Consider the following 21,182-nt stretch of genomic DNA (forward strand, 5'->3'; position numbering starts at 1 on the left):
TTGCTAGAAAAAAAGAGACAAAATGTGGAGGCCAGAGGTGAAGTGGGATGTGAGGAAAAATATTAAAACCAGGCCTATCACTAATTCTGAACTCATTTTCAAATGCTGTTAGCTAGAGATTGCCGAAGTTGGTGTAACTGAGGCCAGAGGCAGAAAGACGCTGGAAGACACCGTTAGGTTGAAACCCATTCTTGTATGTTTGGGACACCAGCTTTTGTAGTGAAGATTGCCTGGAGATTAGCCGAATGAATGGCTGCTGCAGCCCTGGGGCTTCCCTCCTGGTCACTCTCCTGCTTAGCTGTGTGGCAGGGCAGGCAATCTCTCATTGTGAGAGGGTCATCCAAATTGCTTTGCTGTTGACCTACAGTTTAGGGATGCATCTTCGGATGCATCTGCCTGGCACAGTGCCTGGCAGGTACAAAACTCATACATAGGAGCTATTTTTAAATGTCAGTGATAATGGTACACAGTCAGGTTGTCACCTGGGGATGGCCACATAAAGAGTGGGGAGAGAGCTTCTTAGAGGTTGCAGCCCTTGAGCTTTCCCTTCTGTTGTAGAGGCTCAGTAAGAGACTGGAGATGTTTATAGCACTGGTAAACTTGTTTTTTGGGGTTCCAGCTGCTTGAGAAGTTAGGAGTTTTTTTCTTGCTTTTACTTTGTTTCCTTCTCTTCTTATTCCCTTGCCCCAGTTGAACTCAGCTACGTGTAGTGATTCAGTTTATCTTGTTGAAAATTTTCAGTCCCCTAGGGAAAATATGATAATGCTGTTTTCAGACAGCTGTGTTTAGGAGTGAGACTGATTTAACCAGCTGGCTGGCATCATTGGAGCCCGAGGACCTGCCAACCCACGGAGAGCAGCTGTTTGTGCTGAAATTCTTATGATTCTTATGATTTTGCTTCCTACATATCAGCTTTTGAGTTCTGTTTTTAAATGCACGCACAAAAGGAGAGAGGACCATGAGAAAGACTCATGTGTCTAGGGCCACCCATGGGTGAAGGATAGCCCTAGATACATCAGAGACTATCATTTAGGAAGGAGAAAACTCAGGAGGAGACCAACTTCAAAGAATAAGAGATGGTAATGAACAGATCCACAAATTTGGATTTTTCAATTTATAGTGGGGGTATTATGCAGCCATTAAGAATCATGTCTGAAGATTTTTTTAATGAACGAGGAGATACTGTATAATGTTAGATGAAATGTATATAATACAGATGGCATAAAGAATATAATTTCAATGATGAAAAGTGTGTGTTAATATTAACTGGGATCATTCATATGAAGCATTTAACTTAGTGCCTAGTGTGGCAAGGACTTAGTAAATCAAAGCCACAGGAGTGCAGACTCTGTCCACAGGGAATGTGTTTGCCTCCTTCACTGTTGTACCCAGAGTGCCTCCTATAAAGGAGATGCGTAAAAGGTGTGTGCTGGTTGAATGAATGAGCATGAATATTATTGTATGTATTTAAAAATGAACTGTTATCATCTGTAATGGTATCTACAGTTGTGGCTACTGAACCTCTCTGAGCCTTAGTTCTTCATTATAAAATGCTGAGGACATTACCTGTTGCTCAGGATTGCTGAGAACTGAGTGAGCTACATGAAAAGCACACAGTATGATGACTGGTACCTAAGGGAGCCTGCAATAAGTGGCGGCTACTGTAATCATGGTAAGCACCGTACAAGTGTTAGCTGTTATAATTAGTAAAGTCCACTATACTTTTATCGGTAGAAAAAAAAAGATGAGAGTTGTCATGATTTTTGTCTATCATTTACTTCTCATTTTTTAGCATGAACTTTTAGAAGGATGATAAAAGGCCCTCCAAAAAATAAAAATAAAAGCTTAAAAACAAATAAAACCTAAATGGTAACAGTGGTTCTAAGTGGTAAAATCGAGAGAATTTTTTGTTTTCTTCTTGAGACTTTTCTGCATTTTTCAAATTGTCCACAGTATGTGTGTGTGTATGTGTGTGTGACTTATCGAGATAAACGAGGAAAAGCTCAGCATCACGGATAACACAGAGCTGCTGATCTAAAAAAGGATGCTGCAGCCGAGGACAATTGGTGAGGCTTGGGCAATGGTGCCCCGCCCTAGGGTCCTTTATGAAACATTATTTAAATACATATTTCACAGTTTAAGAAAGTTCCGAAGTAGTTCTTAAGAACTTAGAAACAGAACCAATGAAGAAAGATAAAGAGATTTTTGATTCGTTGGTTCTGGACAAAGGTAGTCAAAAAACTTCAAGTGCTATTAACAGACAGTGGCTTCTATTGAGCACAGCTGCTTTCTATTTCCCTGGAGCGAACGATGAAAAGACGCTCAGTGGAAATTGTAGTCGAAGAGGTTAGAAATGGAAGTGGGTGGTTATCCAACTCTAGGATAAGCTTCCAAAGGAGAATGTTTAATGCCATTTCCTAGAAATGTTTAAAATGAAATCTTGAGCAACTGCCAGTGGTCTTCTTGGATCTTTTCTTGCTAATTCCAAGACACTGCCAAGCTTTCCGTTGTACTGCTTCAGGCCTGTTCTCTTCCCCGTTCACAGATGCGTGTAACCTTGTTGTGAAACTTTGTTTGCAGATATTTAACACTGTGCCCGATATGCCTCTCACCAATGCCCAGCTGCACCTGTCTCGGAAGAAGAGCAGCGACTCCAAGCCCCCGTCCTGCAGCGAGAGGCCCCTCACGCTCTTCCATACCGTGCAATCAACGGAGAAACGTGAGTCTCTGCTGCATGGGGCCAGTGTGGCATTCAGGGACATTCCATACTACCTGCAGCTGCTCAGAGTGGACACTTTCAGCTTTTCTCTGTGTACTGCTGGCTTTTTGTGTCCTTGAAGACTGTATCATTGTGCCCTCCCAAGTGCCTTTGCTGAGCAGCCCTGATAGGACGGGAAGCAATATTACTGAGAATGAAAAGGAAGGGCTGCCATTGAGGATTCTCTTTCCAGATCTCCTGTGGACAAACAGCTGAGTCTCTTTTCCTCCTGCTGCACAATAAGAACTGAGCTCAGGCACTACTTCTTCAGCTTCTCTTTTGTTAGCCATTCCCATAGAGACAGTGTCCTCTCCTTTTCTCAGCTGTAATGAAATACCCATTAGTGTGAGTCACATGCCCCAATAGAATGTGACTCTGTGAGGGTGGGACCTGGCTCGGCCTGATGTTCTTCTCCACCTCTCATGGTGCCTGGCGTGGAGTCAGCACCTAAAAATATTTGAAATTCATTAGTAAATTAATTAGGGAGCAACGCCCTACTTGTTCCAAATACCAGAGTGTTATTGCCACGATTATATCACATCTGTTTTTCATCTCAGGATTTCTGAGTTCTTTGCAATGATCAGGTACTGAGCCCTAAAATACCTGAAATACAAAATTTCAGCCTTTGCTCTAAGAGAGCCTCCGTTTGCTCATCTGTAAAATAGGGATAAGAGGACCCACTCATAGGAAAGTTGTGAGAATTAAATGAAATTGTGCGTTTCAGCATCTGAGACGTGGCAAGGGCCAGTTACTGAGAGCCGCTACTACTATTATTGGTTACTGTTTAATCACACACAGAGAACGAAGGCTGGTTCATTCATGCAGCTGATGTTTACACGACACCTACCAGGGACCGGGAATATAAACATGAGACCTTGGCTTTAAGGAATTCAACAGTGAGTAAGGAAACAAGTGACTACAAATGTAAATAGCATCACAGCTGCTTCCTTAGAGATACATATATTGAGAGAGGCAGTAGAACACAGTGGTTAAACACACTCTGGCACCAGGTCGTCTGGGTGTGATTCTGCCTCTGCTGCTCACCAGTTATGTGTGGCTTGGGAAGTTATCTAATAGCTCAGGGCCCTATTCTCCTCTTCTGTAAAGTATGGTTGATACTTTCTATTTCATGGGGTTGTTCTGAGGATTAAAGCCTTTCATACGTTGCCGGGTGCAGAGTCAGTGTTCAGGAAACGCTGGTTGTTGATGGTGATGGTATTATCATCATCATCATCGTCATTGTTATTACTTGTTTCTGTGAGGTAGAGTAAAGGGACAGAGGCAGGACGGTGAACTACTTTGCTTTGAAGAAGAGAGGCTTCATGTCTGGATTAGTATCTTTCTTTTTGTCACAAGAAAAAAGGTGGTTATTTTAATCCCCCTGTATTTCTAAAGTAATGGCCTTCCTTACCATAACGCCTAGAAGCAAACCTTCCCCATCCCAAAAACCTGCCTGCACTTAAGGATATTGTAGAATCTCGTCATATGGTGGTGCTTTGGTATATTTAGCATCATTTGGGTTGTTTCAAATATTTTGCATTTATAAGTAAAGCTACTGTTAACATCCTTGTAACTAAGTCAGCTCTTTTTCATGAACATTTCTTCAAGATAAATTCCTAGAAGAATTTCGAGGTCAACAGATATGCAAGATTTCAGGACTTTGTCCCTGTGCTGGGATTGGCTTTCCTTCTAACAGCACCCTGTGTTCCCTTTAAATGTCTGGCTGGGGTCATTGTCACTGTGGTCTGCATGTGGCCTGGGTCCCTGCAAGTGTACCGGGGAACACTTGGAACAGGACTGGCCTCACTCACACCTGCCGAATGAACGAGGCATCAGGCTATGGGGTAATGTGCTTCTCAGGTTTCCAGGCCAGCTACGCTTACGTGTACGGTGCAGATTAGGAGAGGCTAGACAGTACTGGTAAATTCCCCTAAGCTTAAAACAGTGCTGGGTGTGTGGTTAGACTGAAGCAGAAGCAGCTTTGGAATAGGCTTTAAAGCATTCTCTGGGAGCTCATAAGAATGAAAATGGAGATCAAGAGAAAATCAACTAGATCTTTGTGCAAGATTAATTTTATCACACAAGGCAGAGGATGAAAGTTAAGGATGTGTGAAAGCAGGTCTGTCTCAGCTGCAGAGCAGGCTGCTCTGTCCATGTCTACAGATGGTAGACAGGGGATGCTAAAGGGCAGGACAGTGAACAATAGGGCCTTTCTCTTAACGTTAGGAAATGCTCCCTGGAAACACGACCAGAGCATGCAGATATACTCAGATATTTGTAGGAAGCTTAACTTTCCCTTTTTTCTCAGAACATTTTAACTGGAAGTCTCTAGGAATTTTTGTTGTTGTTGGACGGAGTTTCACTTTTGTTGCCCAGGCTGGAGTGCAATGGCATGATCTCGGCCCACTGTAGCCTCTGCCTCCTGGGTTCAAGCCATTCTCCTGCCTCAGCCTCCCCAGTAGCTGGGACCACAGGTGCACGCCACTGCACTTGGCTAATTTTGTTTTTGTTTTTGAGACAGAGTTATGCTCTGTCACCCAGGTTGGAGTGCAGTGGCATGATCTTGGCTCACTGCACACTCCACCTCCTGGGTTCAAGGGATGCTTCTGCCTCAGCTTCCTGAGTAGCTGGGACTACAAGCATGTGCCACTATGCCCAGCTAATTTTTGTATTTTTTAGTAAAGATGGAGTTTCTCCATTTTGGTCAGGCTGGTCTCAAACTCCCCACCTCAGGTGATCTACCCACCTGTGGCAGCTCCATAGGCTCAGGTCTCTCTGCCTTTGCACTGGCACTTCCGGTTCATGGCATTATCTAGCATATTAGATGATGCTCATAGATGCATGTCTTATTTTCCAGAAGGGGTTTTTCCTTCAGTGTAAGTAGACCAGTTGTGTGCCCAGGTCCCGGCCTGCAACTCTCTCTCTCTCCTTAATCTGTGGGTATTAGTATAGTCTTCTCTAGGTGGTTTTTTGTTTTGTTTTTCTCTTCCTAAAGATAAAGCTGTGTTTTGTTCTCAGAAGGAGGAGCTTGATGGTTTCTCATGCTCTGTGCTGGGCAGGGACTTAGGTCCATTGTAAGACAGCAAGTGGCTGCTCGTATCATAGGCAGTGTGTGTTGGGAATGGGAGCACCTTCTGAGATTAACATTTAGTGGTCAAGAGGAAAGGGAATGATGGGGAAATGCAGAATTTAGAAAGCCTCATAGCAACAAATACAAACCATCAGGAAACCACTGAATATTTTAGTGAGGAAGGAGCTAGATATCAGAGTTATCTGTAGACAGTCCAGGAATGTTTTCTGAAAAGAGGAATTTTGAGAAAGATGCCAAAGGATGTGAAGGTCCCATCCTGGCCCAATAGATGGGAAGGGTGATCTTCGATGGGAGAGTCTCTCTGTGAGTAGCAGTGGGCAGCTCTCATCTGTAGAACTGCAGAAAGAGCTGTACAAAGGTGATCTGTAGAATAATAATCCTGTGAGGTAGGTTCTCGTATCCACATTTTATAGACAAGTAAACTGAGGTCGAAAGGTTAAGCAGTCACATAGTTAGCAAATGGCAGAGAAGGGATTTGTACCCAGGTAATCTTCCTTCCCTATGCTTTGTTATCTCCAAAAAAGGGTGCCTTTGTCAGTTCTTGAGCTACAGAAGTGAAAACCTTGCTAGACTGAGTTACAGAGCCAACGAAAGCCATCTGCTCCAGCTTCCAGGGCTACATGGGGGCAGCTGAACCATATTGAATGGGTTCCTCCGTGTGCGTCCTGGCAGGCTACAGCCACATGACAGCCTCTGCTCCAAATCTAGCACCAACTACGCAGAGAGCGATACGTGTTGAGCTGTAGCTTTAATATCCTGGGCCAAAGCACTCACGCCCATTTGTGATCACCTTTGAATAGATGGAACGAAGTTTTTCAACTATGCTGCCAGATGAATGGCCGCAAAGGAGATTACTGTTTAATCTCCAAGTTTCCACACAGATACACCATCCAGCAGAGACTGTACTGGTGCATCTAGGTGGAAGGTATTGACATACAAGCTGTACTTTTTCTGGACGACTGTAGAAGGGGGAGCCAGAAGGATTGGAGAGAGCCAGCAACAAGGCCTTGTACCTTATAGATTTCTTCCGAGAGGTTGCAAGGTGACACAGGGTTTATTCTGTCCCAAATTTTTAGCATTTATACCAAGATGTTGAAATGCGTTTCTTGGAACAGTGGTTCATAGACTTGAGTGAGCATTCGAATCTTGTAGGGGGCTTGTTGGAAGGCTGAGGCGGGCGGATCACCTGAGGTTAGGAGTTCAAGACCAGCCTGGCTAATGTGGTGAAATCCCATCTCTATTAAAATATAAAAATTAGCCAGGCATGATGGCAGGTGCCTGTAAGCCCAGCTACTCAAGAGGCTGAGACAGGAGAATCACTTAAACCTTGGAGACAGTGGTTGCAGTGAGCCAATATCGTGCCACTGCACTCCAGCCTGGGCAGCTTAGTAAGACTTCATCCATGCACCCCCACAAAAAATACAGATGCTTGGTTTCCTACCCAGGATATTCTGAGTCAGGAGGTCTTGGCTGGGGCTCAGACATCTACATTTTTGAAGCACCCTCATCTTGCTGATGTTACTCAATTTAGAGAAGCACTGGCTTAGGAAGGTGGGGACCGTCGGGGTGCCTTGTCTTCTGTCTCTAGCAGAACATCTCTTTGAATTGCTGTTGGAGTTGGATCAACCTGGCAAGGTGGTTGAAAGCAGAGGCTCTGCAGTCAGACTGAGTTGTTTTAATGTCGTCTCTATCACCGACCACTCCGAGACCTGGAGCACATTACCTTCCTTTTCTGAGCCTCTGTTTTCTCATCTGTAAAATCTATCAACAATAATAGCTTCCTTGGAGGGTAATTGCCATGATTAAGTGAGCTGGTTTATGTAAAATACTTGACGCTGGGCCTAGACCATAGTAAGCACCTAATAAATGTTACCTACAATTATGATGATTATCATCAGGCTATAGTTTTACCTTACAACTGACTAAGGAAGTATACCCCCGTTTGGAGCCTGCAGATTCCAAAAGAGAGGCCCATATGTGAGGGAAATGAAGAGTCTCCTCACCTCTTAGAGAGCCTGTTTGATGCTTGAGTGCAAAAACATCAGCAGCCTAGGACATGTTGTACAGCGTCGGTGGGGGTGGGGGCAGGAATAGATTCTTGGGCCTTGTTTTACATGGATCATGTTAACTAGCTGCTGAGATTATAGCTCTGAATAATTCTTTCAGTTCCATTAATTCATCCTGGACCCTCTCCCAGACAGGCCCAGTGAGAGGTTGAGAATTCAGCTTATGTATTTCTCATATGTGTCTTCCTTGTTGAAAATGACTGGGAATTCATAGTATTCAAAGGCTTACGTAATGCCTTTCTCTCAGCCGTCAAAGCTGTAGCATGTGCCCTTTCTCAGGTTGCCTTTGCAGATCGTGGGTGCTCTGGGCACACCTGTTTGCTTTGGCAGATGACATGTTTATTCACATGGATTCCTATTGTCACACAGGCTGCAGAAGGTGTAATACGTTTCTTGGGTTAATTATGCATAGTTACTACACATGACTGAAAACTGTGTTGATAATGTGGCCATTAAAAAATGATGCTGTGGAAAGCTGGTGGCAGGAAAAACAGCTCAAGCTAGACCCGCTAAATGAAAACAAGCACATTCTAGGTGTAAACTTTGGGCACTATCACCAAGTGAAGAAAGCAGATAACATTAAGTATGATGTGGGTCTGCTTTGTTAAGAGAAAAAAGTATATGTCTGTGTGTGTGTGTATAAATATATTTCTCTGTGTAGCAGAACAACTGGACATTTATACACCAAAATGAATACAGCTGGAGGGTGGCTCATATAGGATATTTGCGTATATATGTGAATGCTTTTCTATACTTTCTAAATTGGAGAGAAATGCATATTTCTTATATATTCACTTATTTTTAGGTTATTAACAAAACTCCTTAATTATACCTTTCATGTACTATTTCAGCCCCATTTTGCAGTGAGTCATGGTATAAAAGTAAGTAAATGTGTAGTTTCCTTCTTTCTAGTAAGCAAGAGTATAAGCCGTCTGTACGTGGACTCCCCCAGATACCAGTCAACTGTAGGTTAACGGGAAGCAGCTTTTCCTAAAAGCAAGTTCTCAGGTATAAAAGAGGGCTGTATTGTGAGTAATAGAGTGTCCATTTAACTCTGATCATTCAACTTCCTCTTCAGCCATTCATCAGAGGCCCATTCCTCCCTGTGGTTTCTGAAATGGTGTTTTAGGGCGTCTTCCTCACTGTGCCTCCAGGCCAGCCACAGTGACTTCCTCACTCTTTCATGAAATTCAGTTTTGTTGGCATTTTTTCCCTTTGCAAAGAAAAGGGTTATTAGAGGTGTGGTGGGGAGAGACTCAGTCTGTCCACACAGAACCAAAATCAGAAGTCGTTTTGCTGAAGATAATCTGTCAAAAGTTTTAATGTTATCTGCCATGTGCTGTGATCAGAACAACGGATTGACTCCACTTTTCAGCTCACTGTGTAATCCATCATCTCCTAAACTCCTTTTTAAGATTTTTTTTTTAAAACATTGCCCAGACCGCTTTTATATACCCAAACATATTACCCAGACTGCTTTTTAAGATTATTTTTATCATAGGGACTGAGGCTGCCGGGTCAGCCTGAAATGAGACCACCTCAGATTTTAGTGTGACTTGGCATATCGCTATTATCGGGAACAACAGCTACAGTGGGGAAAAATTGCTTCAGAAAGTTTCATTCCAAGTTTCCCATGTACTTGGGTGTTTCCCAGAGATGGTAGACTCAGAAATTGCTGTGCACTTATCATTTTTTTATTGCCAAATTCATTAAGCTGCCATGCTATTATCATCCCATCTTGTCAAGATGATACATTACAGACTTCATTGCAACACTTTAACAAGCAGGAGAAAGTACACCTCTCTTCTGACCACAGCACAGGAAAGCCTCTGGGTATTTTGCGTTTGTCTTCCTATTTTTTATATGAATCTCTGTGTCTTTGCAGAACTTTTTCTCTGTCTGGTAACTCCCTTTTCTCCTTGTTGGATCATGTGGAGTCTGTCGCCTCCTTTTAGCTCTGTGAGGCATCCTGAGATGCTGTTAAAGAACAGTCCTCTTGCCCCTTCTTTTTGCCCTTTCCTCTTAGGCACCATGGAAAGTTGGGATATGAACTTGTCTTCTGACATCAGGAGTCCCATGCACGGTGGGAACCCTCCTGCAAATGTTTTATATTTACCCTCCAGCACTGTGTATTCAGTGAGCCAGACCTGTTTGGGCCTGCCAAGACATGTGAATTTGGCTTGGCTCTGTGAGTGCTTTCCTGGCCTCGCCTCTGGGTTCTGTGATAAACAGAGCTCCTGTCTCCCGTGTGTGATGGGGTTGCCATCAGAGTAGGTCGGAGTCACTTGGTAAATATGGAAAGTGAAGTCGCTTAGCTCCCAGATTTCCATGGCAACCCCCAGAACAAGTACAATATCACCAAAATTATTCTGCGGCTTTCCTTTTTTAGTTGCAGTGATTTGGTTGCATACTCATGTTTTTCCGTTCCTGATTTGTACAAAAAACAAAAACTCTGCCCACTGTCATCAGTACTTTGGTTTCAAGGACATTAGTGGTCCCTGTCTAAAGCACCTGAAAACTTCAGTCACAAAACGACGTCTTTCTGTTTCAGCAGCATAAATTTTTGATTGTGTATATTCCCTTATATTTAACATTTATCCTATAAATAACCATTCACGGAACCCTAGTGTAAATGACCTGTGGGCTAGGCACCAGGAATGGATGGCTAATGCTGACCTCACCCTCCACGTTAACGGATGCTGTATGGCCAGACATCATGTCCCTGCCCTTGGATAGTTCGCAACCTTAAGGACCAAATTCATACCCAGTTTGTCACTCCTTACAAAATACATACATGTTCATGAAGGCACTGCCAATGCATGCCTTCCATTATTTGGGGGTTTATTTTATCATTTTCTTGTTGCTGTGCTCTTGGTTTCTGTGATTGATACAAAGAGAGATTCTTGTTGACAAACATGTTTGAGGCGGGCAAGCATTCCCACTGACTTCCACCAGTTTAGGCATACTCCTGAGTTGTGGGGATTCTTTCTCTCTTTGTCATGGTCCTCTATGATCTTGTTGACCTGACTCATAACTGTTTTTCTTTTGAGGCCCACTAGCCTGTAATTTTTTTTCTTCAGCAACATAATTGCCATCAGTCCTTCTTATGCCTTCTATGAGGATACCAGAGCTGGATTGAATCATCAGTGACTCAGGGCAGTCTAGCTATGTTATTTGAAGGATTTGCTTAATCTTTATTTTTATATTTTCAAAGTGTCTTCTAGGCTGCCTGTTCTTGTGCACTTCTATCAGGAGTAGTACTCATTTGCCCAGCTGATGAAAATCTCTCCTGTTTTGAGTGACAATACTGAATCATTTTCTCTTTTATTATTATTATTATTATTATTATTATTATTATTATTTTAAAAGAGGCAGAGTATTGCTCTGTCACCCAGGCTGGAGTGCTGTGGCACCATCATACCTCACCACAGCCTTAAGTTCCCAGACTGAAGCAATCCTCCTGCCTCAGCTTCCCAAGTACATGGGACCACAGGTGTACACCACCAGGCCTGGCTAATTTAAAAAAAAAAAAAATTTTGTAGAGTTGGGGTCTCACTGTGTTTACCAGGTTGATCTCAAACTCTTGGCCTCAAGCGATTCTCCCACCTTAGTCTCTGAAGGTGGTGGGATTACAGGCGTAAACTGCCATGCCTGGCTCATTTTCTCTTTATTTCTTAATTTACTCCAGATGCTTTAAAATTTGTCTTGGTATAGTTTGCTATAACCACTAAAACATTTGATTGGCTATTGATCTTATTCTCCACCCTTTCCCTGGAATAATCTTCTTCTGCCTAGTCACTCCCAGTAAAGATTGTCAGCCTTTCAGCTTAGATCTTTTACCTAAATGTTCTCAGTCTCATGATGTATTGTCTACAGATGATGAAACCTATCTAGTACAAAATTATAGTCATTTTATAGTCAGGGAGTGCCAGGTTTTTGGGTTTTCTTGTCATATGGCTCAGTAAGGCATACCAATACAGAGGCAGCCTCTTAGGATGCATATTTGGCCCTCTTGGCTGTAAAACTGTGAAGCCTTATGGTACATTTTTATACTCTCCTTTTTCTTAATGGATAGTAAGGGAGAAAAACAATCTCCTGGTAACATTTTAGAAAGATGGATATACTTTTAGCTAGATATTGTTTTTAGTTTGTAGAATGATAATCCTCTCCTGGAAAAGTAAATATAATCACAGGAGAAATGTGAGTGATAGTTATGCTCTTCTGTTTCCTAAGAATTCAGAGAATTATGTCATGCAAACTTGGCCCTTTTAGTTCTCAAACTAGGGTTAATAAAACTGTTTCTCTGTCCTCTCCTATGAAGCAGTAAATGTCTCCTGTTGCAGCTGAGGCAGCTGTCCTCACTCTCTTTCTTTATATGGTATTCTTGAGCTCCTCATGGTCTTTTGGGCATCTTTGCGTGCGTGTTTTGTGAAAAGGAAAATTTTACTGATACTGATTCATACTGATAAATGGCACATCCAATCTCTCAGTGATCCCCTTATTATGTAATCTTAGCATTGTTTTTCTTTCTGGCAGGAAGTTCCCATTTACAGGCCCTGTTCGTCCTCCTACATCTTGGCTCAGTGTAACTCTTTTGGTTTCTCTTTGTTGTCGTTTCTGTTCAAAAATTAAGCTCTTAAAATATGAACAGTTCTAAATCTCAGGCATCAATTTAATCTACTTCTTTCAAAATCTGCTTTGAATTCAGGAGTCAGGAGGTAACCTCATAGGGTTTTTCTCTCTCCCGTGGGGCTTTATCCAGGGCATTAAGGATTTGCTAAGATATCAGGGGTATTGGGGTGTGTATATATCTAATGTGAGGCTTACTGCAAAATCACTTCATAAGAATACTTTACTTTTAGAGACATGCCTTGTGCAAAGGGAAGAGTATTTTTGTGATGTATAACCCTCTTTATTATCTAAAGAGACCCGAGTTCAAATGTTGGCCTTTAAATTATCATACCAGTGACTCTAGTCTGCTCTCTGAGGGATATATTGTAACATACCCCTGACTTACTGCAAAAAGGTCCAGGATTAGCCTAGATGTGATACTTAAGTGAATTAATTGTGAGAAATATCAGTTGGTTTTAACATGGTATATCTGTAGTGAATATGGGACAAGAATCACATTCCACAGCTATAATATTTTGCTATAGCAATGGTGGGTGCCTGTACCATGTAGCTAAATTATCTCTAAAAATTGTGTTTTCAATTCATAACTCCAAGTTTTTAAAGATGGGAAGAACATAAAGTTCTTTTCTTTGAACAGTATTCTGAAGTTTACAAGATACATTCCTGCATATGATCCCACTTGATCCTCATGACAGTTCCACAAGCTGTGAAAGGCAGTTCTTGTTCTCCCCATTTTATAGATGGTTAACCAAGAATCCAAGATCAAGCAGAAATTGCCTGAGGTCCACATAGCCAGTCAGGGCTTGAAGAGAACTCAGGTTTTCTGTCTCTTGGCTTGGCAATATTCTCTAAGCATGAATATGACTCCTGGGACCATGGACTTGGGTATTTTGTTGTTGTTTATAGGCAAACCACTCTGCAGCCCATCACAGAGCGATTTATCAAAGAATTCACATGAAGTTAAACACCAAATACATGGAACTAGAGGCAACACAGAAAGATGTGACTGGGAAAGGGTCAGGAATTTGGAGTCATAAGGATGTTGGTGGCTAAACAGTAGATCTTCTCTGGTGAGGCTCTGTGGAACTGGAGGTGGAACGTGGCCTGATCAGTTAGGGCAATATTAGAGACAGGAGTTTTAGAATAAAAGGGGAGTGTCACAGAAGCCAAGGGGATCTGGGTGAATGTGAGGGGTCAATGAAGGCTGCTCTCTACTCTGCCAGTCTGCCAGTCAAAAGAAGATGCAATTTATTGTGCCATGGTAGGGCCACTCTTAGGAAAAATCCTGGCTTATATTGAAGGGAGATAATAGCCTGTTACGAGAGGAAGAGGGTTTGCTTTAACCTTTCGAGTCACGTATTCCCCCTTGACTCTTTCTTTTCCACTTTGAATTCTTAACCTTTCCTATGTTGTTTTTTAAGCTTCCTTGGGATAAGAGATCTCAATCCAGTCTTATTCTTTATAAATTTTTGTGCATGTAGCAATAGACTGTCTCTATGTAATAATATTAATATTGGGCTTGTGGCTTTTCCCCCCAGAGGAACAAAGGAACAGCATCATCAACTCCAGTTTGGAATCTGTCTCATCAAATCCAAACAGCATCCTTAATTCCAGCAGCAGCTTGCAGCCCAACATGAACTCCAGTGACCCAGACCTGAATGTGGTCAAACCCACCCGGCCCAACTCACTGTAAGTACGATGTCCAGCTGCCTACCACACAAGGGCTTTGGTCAGCCATTCCACCCAGAATTTGCTATCTGGCTCCATCTGGCTTTGGACCATTGTCCCCTGAACATTATTTTAACCTTCTCCCTAAACTGGGAGCTCAGCTGGCTTGTTGTGAGTTTTTAAAGCATCATCATCTCAGAGGGAGTCGTTACTCTTAACATACTGCTTCTTAGCCTTGGTGATTTTCATTTACCATCCTGCTGAGATGGCTTTGGTGATAGCTATTGCCTGTGCTGGCTGCTGGGCATGAAAAGCAATTTCTGTAAGTTCTACAAACATCCAGAGACTGTAGCAACTCTGTGACCCAGTCTGTTTCTCTCATCCGTGTCATCTCGGTTTCCCTCCCCACTGACTATGTTGGGAATGTTTGATGCTACCTCCGTGTCCCCTTCCGTAAGGCAGAGCTCCCAGGAGCCCTTTGTGTCTTCACATCCTCAAACCTTAGCATGACTGTGGCCTCTTAACAGAGACTATGAAAGAGAGGAACCCTTTTTGCTTTATTTTGGGCATTGGGCACCCACAGTCAGGACAGTCTGAGGGCTGGTTGTCTAACCCACCGCAGAAACTAGATCTACTCTGCTAGGATCAGAAAGTTCTCCCTCTTGGTTTCAACCCACATTGCTTCACATGCTTCTTTAGACCACCCCATAAATCTTGTCAACTAAAGCCTTTGCAGAAAGAATGTGAGGCCATGACCAGAACAGTTGGACTCTCAGCTACAGTTATATAAGACTCAGGAAAAACAGAGATGATTTTGCCTTTCTGTAAGTGAAAATAGATTGAGGTTCAGCCACAGACTGTCTTCAGGGCAGTTGTTTCACTTAGGGAGACACTAGCATGGTGGTGAGGTGCTAGGATGTCAGTAACCTCTTCCTGCTCCTCCGCATGTCATAGTTTCATGACAGTACCCTGCCATTCAATTGCTTTGAGATACTTACAAATCCGCAAAATGAGTCTGATAACTTTTGCCTTAGAAGACACTAAAGGGTGGCTTGGCGTGGTGGCTCAAACCTGTAATTCCAGCACTTTGGGAGGCCGCGGTGGGTGATCATCAGGTCAAGCGATGAAGACCATCGTGACCAACACGGTGAAACCCTGTCTCTACTAAAAAAAAATACAAAAATTAGCTGGGCATGGTGGCACGTGCCTGTAATCCCAGCTACTCAGGAGACTGAGGCAGGAGAATCGCTTGAACCCAGGAGGCGGAGGTTGAAGTGAGCCAAGATTGCACCACTGTTAAATGCTTGGGAGAAAAGTTGACTCCAGAAGGGACTTAAGAGGTACATAATAAAAACATAACTAGACTGTAGGATGAAATCTTAAACTGAGAGTATCAGGTCTGTTAAGTTGTTGGCAACTTTAAATCATATTGATGTTCAGGAAGTTTAATTATTTGCCTGTTGAGTAGTAAATCACATGTTCGTTCACCAAGAAGTGGACCAGTGCCTCAGGAACTCAAAATAATTGAATATGTTCAGCTTATGGGCGGGCAGTGAGCCTCTTCTGGTTCTCCATGGCTGGGCTTGCCTAGGGAGCCTCCTTGCCTTGAGGTTTGGCCTTCTCAGGCTCTCCTATACCCATTTTCCTAGACTTCAGGGAGATTCTATTTTCTTGACTTGTTTTTTCTTCCGTTGGTTTAATTTTCTAGCAGTTGCTGAAGTTATTTCTTGCTCTGCGTGAGCAAGGTTGAATTTCTAGCCCAGGTTGCTTAACATCCCCTGATGTTAGCCAGCCACTAATCTTTTTTTTTCAGTGGCTCATAGATGTGGGCCCCTGAGTCACTGCTGAGTACAGTGTGTACAAAGAGGTTGCTTAAGCAGCTAAGTGGAAAAGGGGGTTGTGTCTTTTAAACAGGTCCTGGAGGAGAAGGCTTGGGATTTTTTATTTTTTTAGGCATCTAGATGTGATTTTTTTTTTTCCATAACATGCTAGGAATTGCTCTGCCCACTTCACACCACCCAGAGGGACTGTTCCCTGCCTGTGGATCTGGGGGGCTTTCCTGGGAAAGGAAGGGTGATAACAAGAATTGTTCTACTTGTTTGTCTCTGGAGGAGGACTAGAAGAAAAAGTGTGGGTGTGCTTCCAACAAGACTACGGTCCTTCCAAGCTGAGTGAGTCGCCAACTGATACCTTTGAGTCTTGAGGTCAGGGAAAGTTGTTCCTGAGGTACCAGTACCAGCGCTGACACCAGCGTCTGCCATGGCCCTGAGTGGGAGCCATGCCAGAGATCCTCCTAAGTTCTGCAGGCAGGCTCACAGCCACTTCTCAAACCCAAGGCAGTGAGGTGATTTTCCTGGGTTTCTGTCTCCCTGATGTTTTCTGCCTGGGGTTTGCTTGTGTGGATCCTGCATGGCTGTTAGGCAGTCCTAACAAACGGACCCACAGTACTTTCCCTGAGCAAATTGATTTCGAGAAATCTGTTAGCACACAGACGTGCCACATTAACCATCACCCGAGACCTCCTGGGTCTCAGCCTCAGCTGTGGACCCTTTCGTTCTCTCCATCGTGTTCAGTTTGAAGTCTCCAGAGATCCTCCAGTGAGAACACTTAATGGTGCAGATGAAAATGAAGAACAAAGGTGGCCTGGGAGGATTACCATTAGCTTGACTATTAAATAGGCATGAGGTAGGAAACCAGTCACCAGGAAGCTGTCTTTTCCTTTCATTTCACTCCTGTATGTCACTATTTTTCAAAATGACTGGGATAACATTCTGACCAGATAGCAATCATAGTGAAAGAAACATGTTTGTTACTCATGATACAGTGGTACCTCTGATAATACATTTTGCGGTATCATTAATCTTCCCTAATTCTCCAAGGACTTCAGGGCCCTCTTATTTACATGAATGTCATGCTAAATCAGGCATCAAAATTAGAGATACCATCATTCTACCTGTGCCAGGGCAAGGCTGCTGGTTTTAAATCTTTGGCAGGTCCTCAGCTTGACTCCTGAAGTAGCCATCTCTCCTGAAGAACAAAGGACAATTGGTAAGTCAGGACCGAAGCCCAGCTAGTCTGAAATTGTTAGCAGCTGTGGCTGAACCTATTTTATGCCCAGACCCATGCATGCTAAGCTACCCGGGGTAAACCAGAAAAGGAGGGTTTCTGTCTTCCCCAGGAGTTCACAGTTTAGCTAATAAAGAAAGGCAGTGAGTGGTATATGGCAGTGCTAATGGGGACAAGCCATAGTGTGTTCAGCGTTCAACCACTATGCACTGAATGTCTGGTGAACTCATACACCAGGTTGAAGTAGTGGGAAAGTCAGGTAGATAGAGTGTGAGGTGGACATTAGAAAAAACTTAGGTGGATGGATGAAGAGCATTCCAGGTAAGAGGGATGAAGGAGGCAGAGATTATCCAGGATGGATAAATGCATTCTGCAGACATGTGTATTAGCGGAGGGGGAGCTATAATTCCTCCAGTACCACTACCACCCAGAAAAGACTTGAACGAACCTTTAAAAACAGGAGTCCTCACATAAAAATTCAGATTTTATGCTGGAACAACTGGATATCCATATGCACAAAAATGGTTCTAGATACAGACCTTATACCTTTCACAGAAATTAATTCCAAATGGACCATAGGTCTAAGTGTAAAATGCAAAACTGTAAGACTTTTAGAAGATACGTAGGTGGCCTTGGGTATAATGGTGACTTTTTAGATACAACACTAAAAGTATAATCTGTGAGATAAAAACTTGTTAAGTTGGACTTTCTTTAAACTAAAAACTTCTGCTCTATGAAAAACAAGAATGAAAAGACAAGCTGCCACACTAGAAGAAAATATTTGCAAAACACATATCTGATAAAGGACCAGTATCAAAAATATACAAAGAACTCTAATAATTCCATAATAAGTAAACAAAGAAACCAATTAAAATATGAGCTAAAGAATATGAACAGATACCTCATGAAAAAGGACATACAGGTGTCAAGTAAGCATATAAAAATACGATTCACATCTTATGTCTTCAGGGGAACACAAATAAAAACAGCGGTGAGATACCACTACATACCTACAAGAATGGCCAAAATTCTAGAACACTAACAACATGCCAGCGGATGTGGAGCAGTGGGAACTCTCACTCATTGCTGGTGGGAATACAAAATGATACAGCCATTTTGGAAGACAGTTTGGTGGTCTTTCACAAAACTGAATATACTCTAAGCACGCAGTCCAGCTATCATGCTCTTTGGTATTTACCCAGATGAGTTGAAATTTAGATCTTTACAAAAACCTGCACACGGATTTTGTCAGTAGCTTTATTCATAATTGCCAAAACTTGGCAAGCAACCAAGATGTCTATTAGTATATGTGAATGGAAAAACCAACTATGGTGCATGCAGACAATGGTATGTTATTCCATGATTTTAAAAAATCATCCAGCCATGAAAAGACATGGAGAAACTCTTAATGCATATTGCTAAGTAAAAGAAGTCAGTTTGGTGGGGTGCAGTGGCTCACGCCTATAATCCCAGCACTTTGGGAGGCTGAGGCTGGCAGATCATTTGAGGGCAGGAGTTCGAGACCAGCCTGGCCAACATGGTGAAACCCCATCTCTACTAAAAATGCAAAAAAAAATTGGCCAGGTGTGGTGGCCTGTAGTCCCAGCTGCTCAGGAGGCTGAGGCAGGAGAATCACTTGAACCTGGGAGGCAGAGGTTGCAGTGAGCCAAGATCGTGCACTCCAACCTGGGCAACAGAGCAAGACTCCATTTCAAAAAAAAAAAAAAAAAAAAAAAAATCAGTCTGAGAATACTACAGTATGACATAATACCAACTATATGGCTTTCTGGAAAACACAAATTTATGGAGTCAATAAAAAGATCGGTGGTTGCCAGGGATTTGGGAGAGAGGAACAGAGATGCGTATTTGGAGCACAGGGCATTTTTTTCATGGTGAGACTATTCTGTGTGATGCTGGAATGGAATATATACAAAACATCATGCATTTGTCAAAATCCATCGAACACAAAGACTGAATGCTAATATAAACGATGGAGTTTCAGTTAATGATAATGAGCCAATATCAATATTGATTCATCAGCTGTAACAAATGTACCACGCTAATGCAGGGTGTTAATAATTAAGGAAACTCAGAGTACAGGAATAGAAAGGGTATGTGTAAAACTTTTACGCAATTTTTCTGTAAACCCAAAGCTGCTCGAAAAAATTAAGTCCACTAATATATCTTTTCAAATCCAGATTTCCAGCTACTTTTGTAATGTCAGAAGAGGGGGTTACACTAAACCAATGTGGAACTTGTAGCAGATGATACTCTCTGCTCTCTTATTGTCTCACAGCTGGCCTGCTTCACTTTTATAGCTAATGTCTGTAGGCCCAAAGTAGATCAAAAATGGCCACAGAATTTTTGCAACCCCTCTCATTAAGAGCCGGAGCCCTTGAATCTCGGCTGGCCTTTACTTCTTGACTTACTTTTGGCCAACAGAATGCGGAGGACGTGACATCAGGTGCCTTCCCGAGCCCAGGCCACAGTGCCTCACAGTTTTTCTCTTTCATCCTCTTGGAACCTAGCCACACAGAAAGAAGCCTGGTGTGTCCTCTTTAAAGTTGAGGGAATACTGGAGAGAGAAGCCCAGCTCTCTCTCTCAGCCACGCTCAGTACCTAGACTACCAGTCGGTTGAATGCAGCCACCTGGGTTAGTCAGGCGAGACCAGCCAAAAGTTTCCCAGCCAACCTATAGATTCATGATAAATATCACACTGTGGTTGTTGGAACCCACTGAGGTTAGAGTGATTTAATATGCAGTGATAGTTAATGGACACAAGGCCTGTGAGTTTGTGACCTCGGGGTCTTGGGATGGGGCTGAGCTGCCTGCAGGAATAGAAAGATACGGAAGGGTCTCACTGTACCATAGTGCAGCATGGAGACTAGCCTCTCAGTTTTCAGACTCTTCCTGGAAAGAAAACAACTCGTAACTGAGATTCTAAGAAATTTAAGAAACAAAGTTTATAGCTAATGGCTGAGGCAAACAAGAAAGGTGGCTCAAACATTGGAATGGAAAGCAGGAAACCCTAGGTTTTAGTCCTGGCATCCATATTGCCTGGCTGATGATACCCATCCCTGGACCTGAGCATGCCCACCACCACCACCCTCCACTCTCTGCTGGAAGAAAAGGGGCCGATCCACCTCCAAGGATGAAGGTCGTTCACTGGGTGCCTACCGAGGGCTGCAGAAATAAGTCATTCTCTCCTTCCACAATGACCAGTAGGGCGTCATGCCAATTCCTTTCTGGGAGAGAGTGACTTTAAAGGAGGAAGTAAACAAATGCCGAGAAAGAAGTCAGGGGACGCCCCACCAGGGACATAACATGCTACAGTAATTTCCCCAAATTAGAAACTACTAGGTGAATGCCTTCTTTAGACCACAAAGATTGAAAGATTGAAAGAAGGCTAGGAGGGCCTGGATGATTACCGCAGTGACGGAACACAACCTTGGAGTTCTGTCTGCCTGAGTGGTCCCCGCCCCTAAAAAATAACTAACTGCTCAGTAGCCTCATAAATAAAACTAATTTTTCTTGTTCTTCCCTCTTAACACACACACTCATGCATTTCCAAGTTATTTCTGGTGACCTAAAAGACACACATGTGCCAAACGCCTGCAGATTCAGCCAGAGTCAACCTTCCTCTCCTGTCTTAATGGCCAGAGAACAGTCCCTGGAATTCAAAGGATAAACAAGGCTTGCTTCCAGACAGAGTTGTTTCTCTGAAACATTGCTGGCTCCTTCTGAGTTTGATTCAGCTGCTCTCTGATGAAATTCAGGGAAAACTTGCCTTTGGAGGTATCTCTCAAATCTTATTTATCTTCTGCTTAGTTGGTCAACATTAATTCCACAAATATCATTGACTCCTACCGTGGACCAGGAGTTGTTCTGAGTGCTGAAGAT

The 21,182-nt window shown here is 42.9% G+C and overlaps 1 protein-coding gene across 9 annotated transcripts in view; it reads left to right on the forward strand.

The window, feature by feature from the left end:
* ARHGAP26 (Rho GTPase activating protein 26) overlaps nt 1-21,182 on the forward strand; it is a 509,638-nt gene that overhangs the window by 396,836 nt on the left and 91,620 nt on the right. For all 9 annotated transcript variants that reach the window (XM_074381099.1, XM_010338421.3, XM_039467604.2 and 6 more), the window contains exons 19-20: nt 2,581-2,719; nt 14,086-14,236. In XM_074381099.1, the coding sequence (XP_074237200.1) occupies nt 2,581-2,719; nt 14,086-14,236 (290 nt within the window). The remainder of the gene's footprint in view (nt 1-2,580; nt 2,720-14,085; nt 14,237-21,182) is intronic.

Source organism: Saimiri boliviensis, chromosome 1 (genome assembly GCF_048565385.1).
Source record: "Saimiri boliviensis isolate mSaiBol1 chromosome 1, mSaiBol1.pri, whole genome shotgun sequence".
Classification (NCBI taxonomy): Eukaryota; Metazoa; Chordata; class Mammalia; order Primates; family Cebidae; genus Saimiri; species Saimiri boliviensis.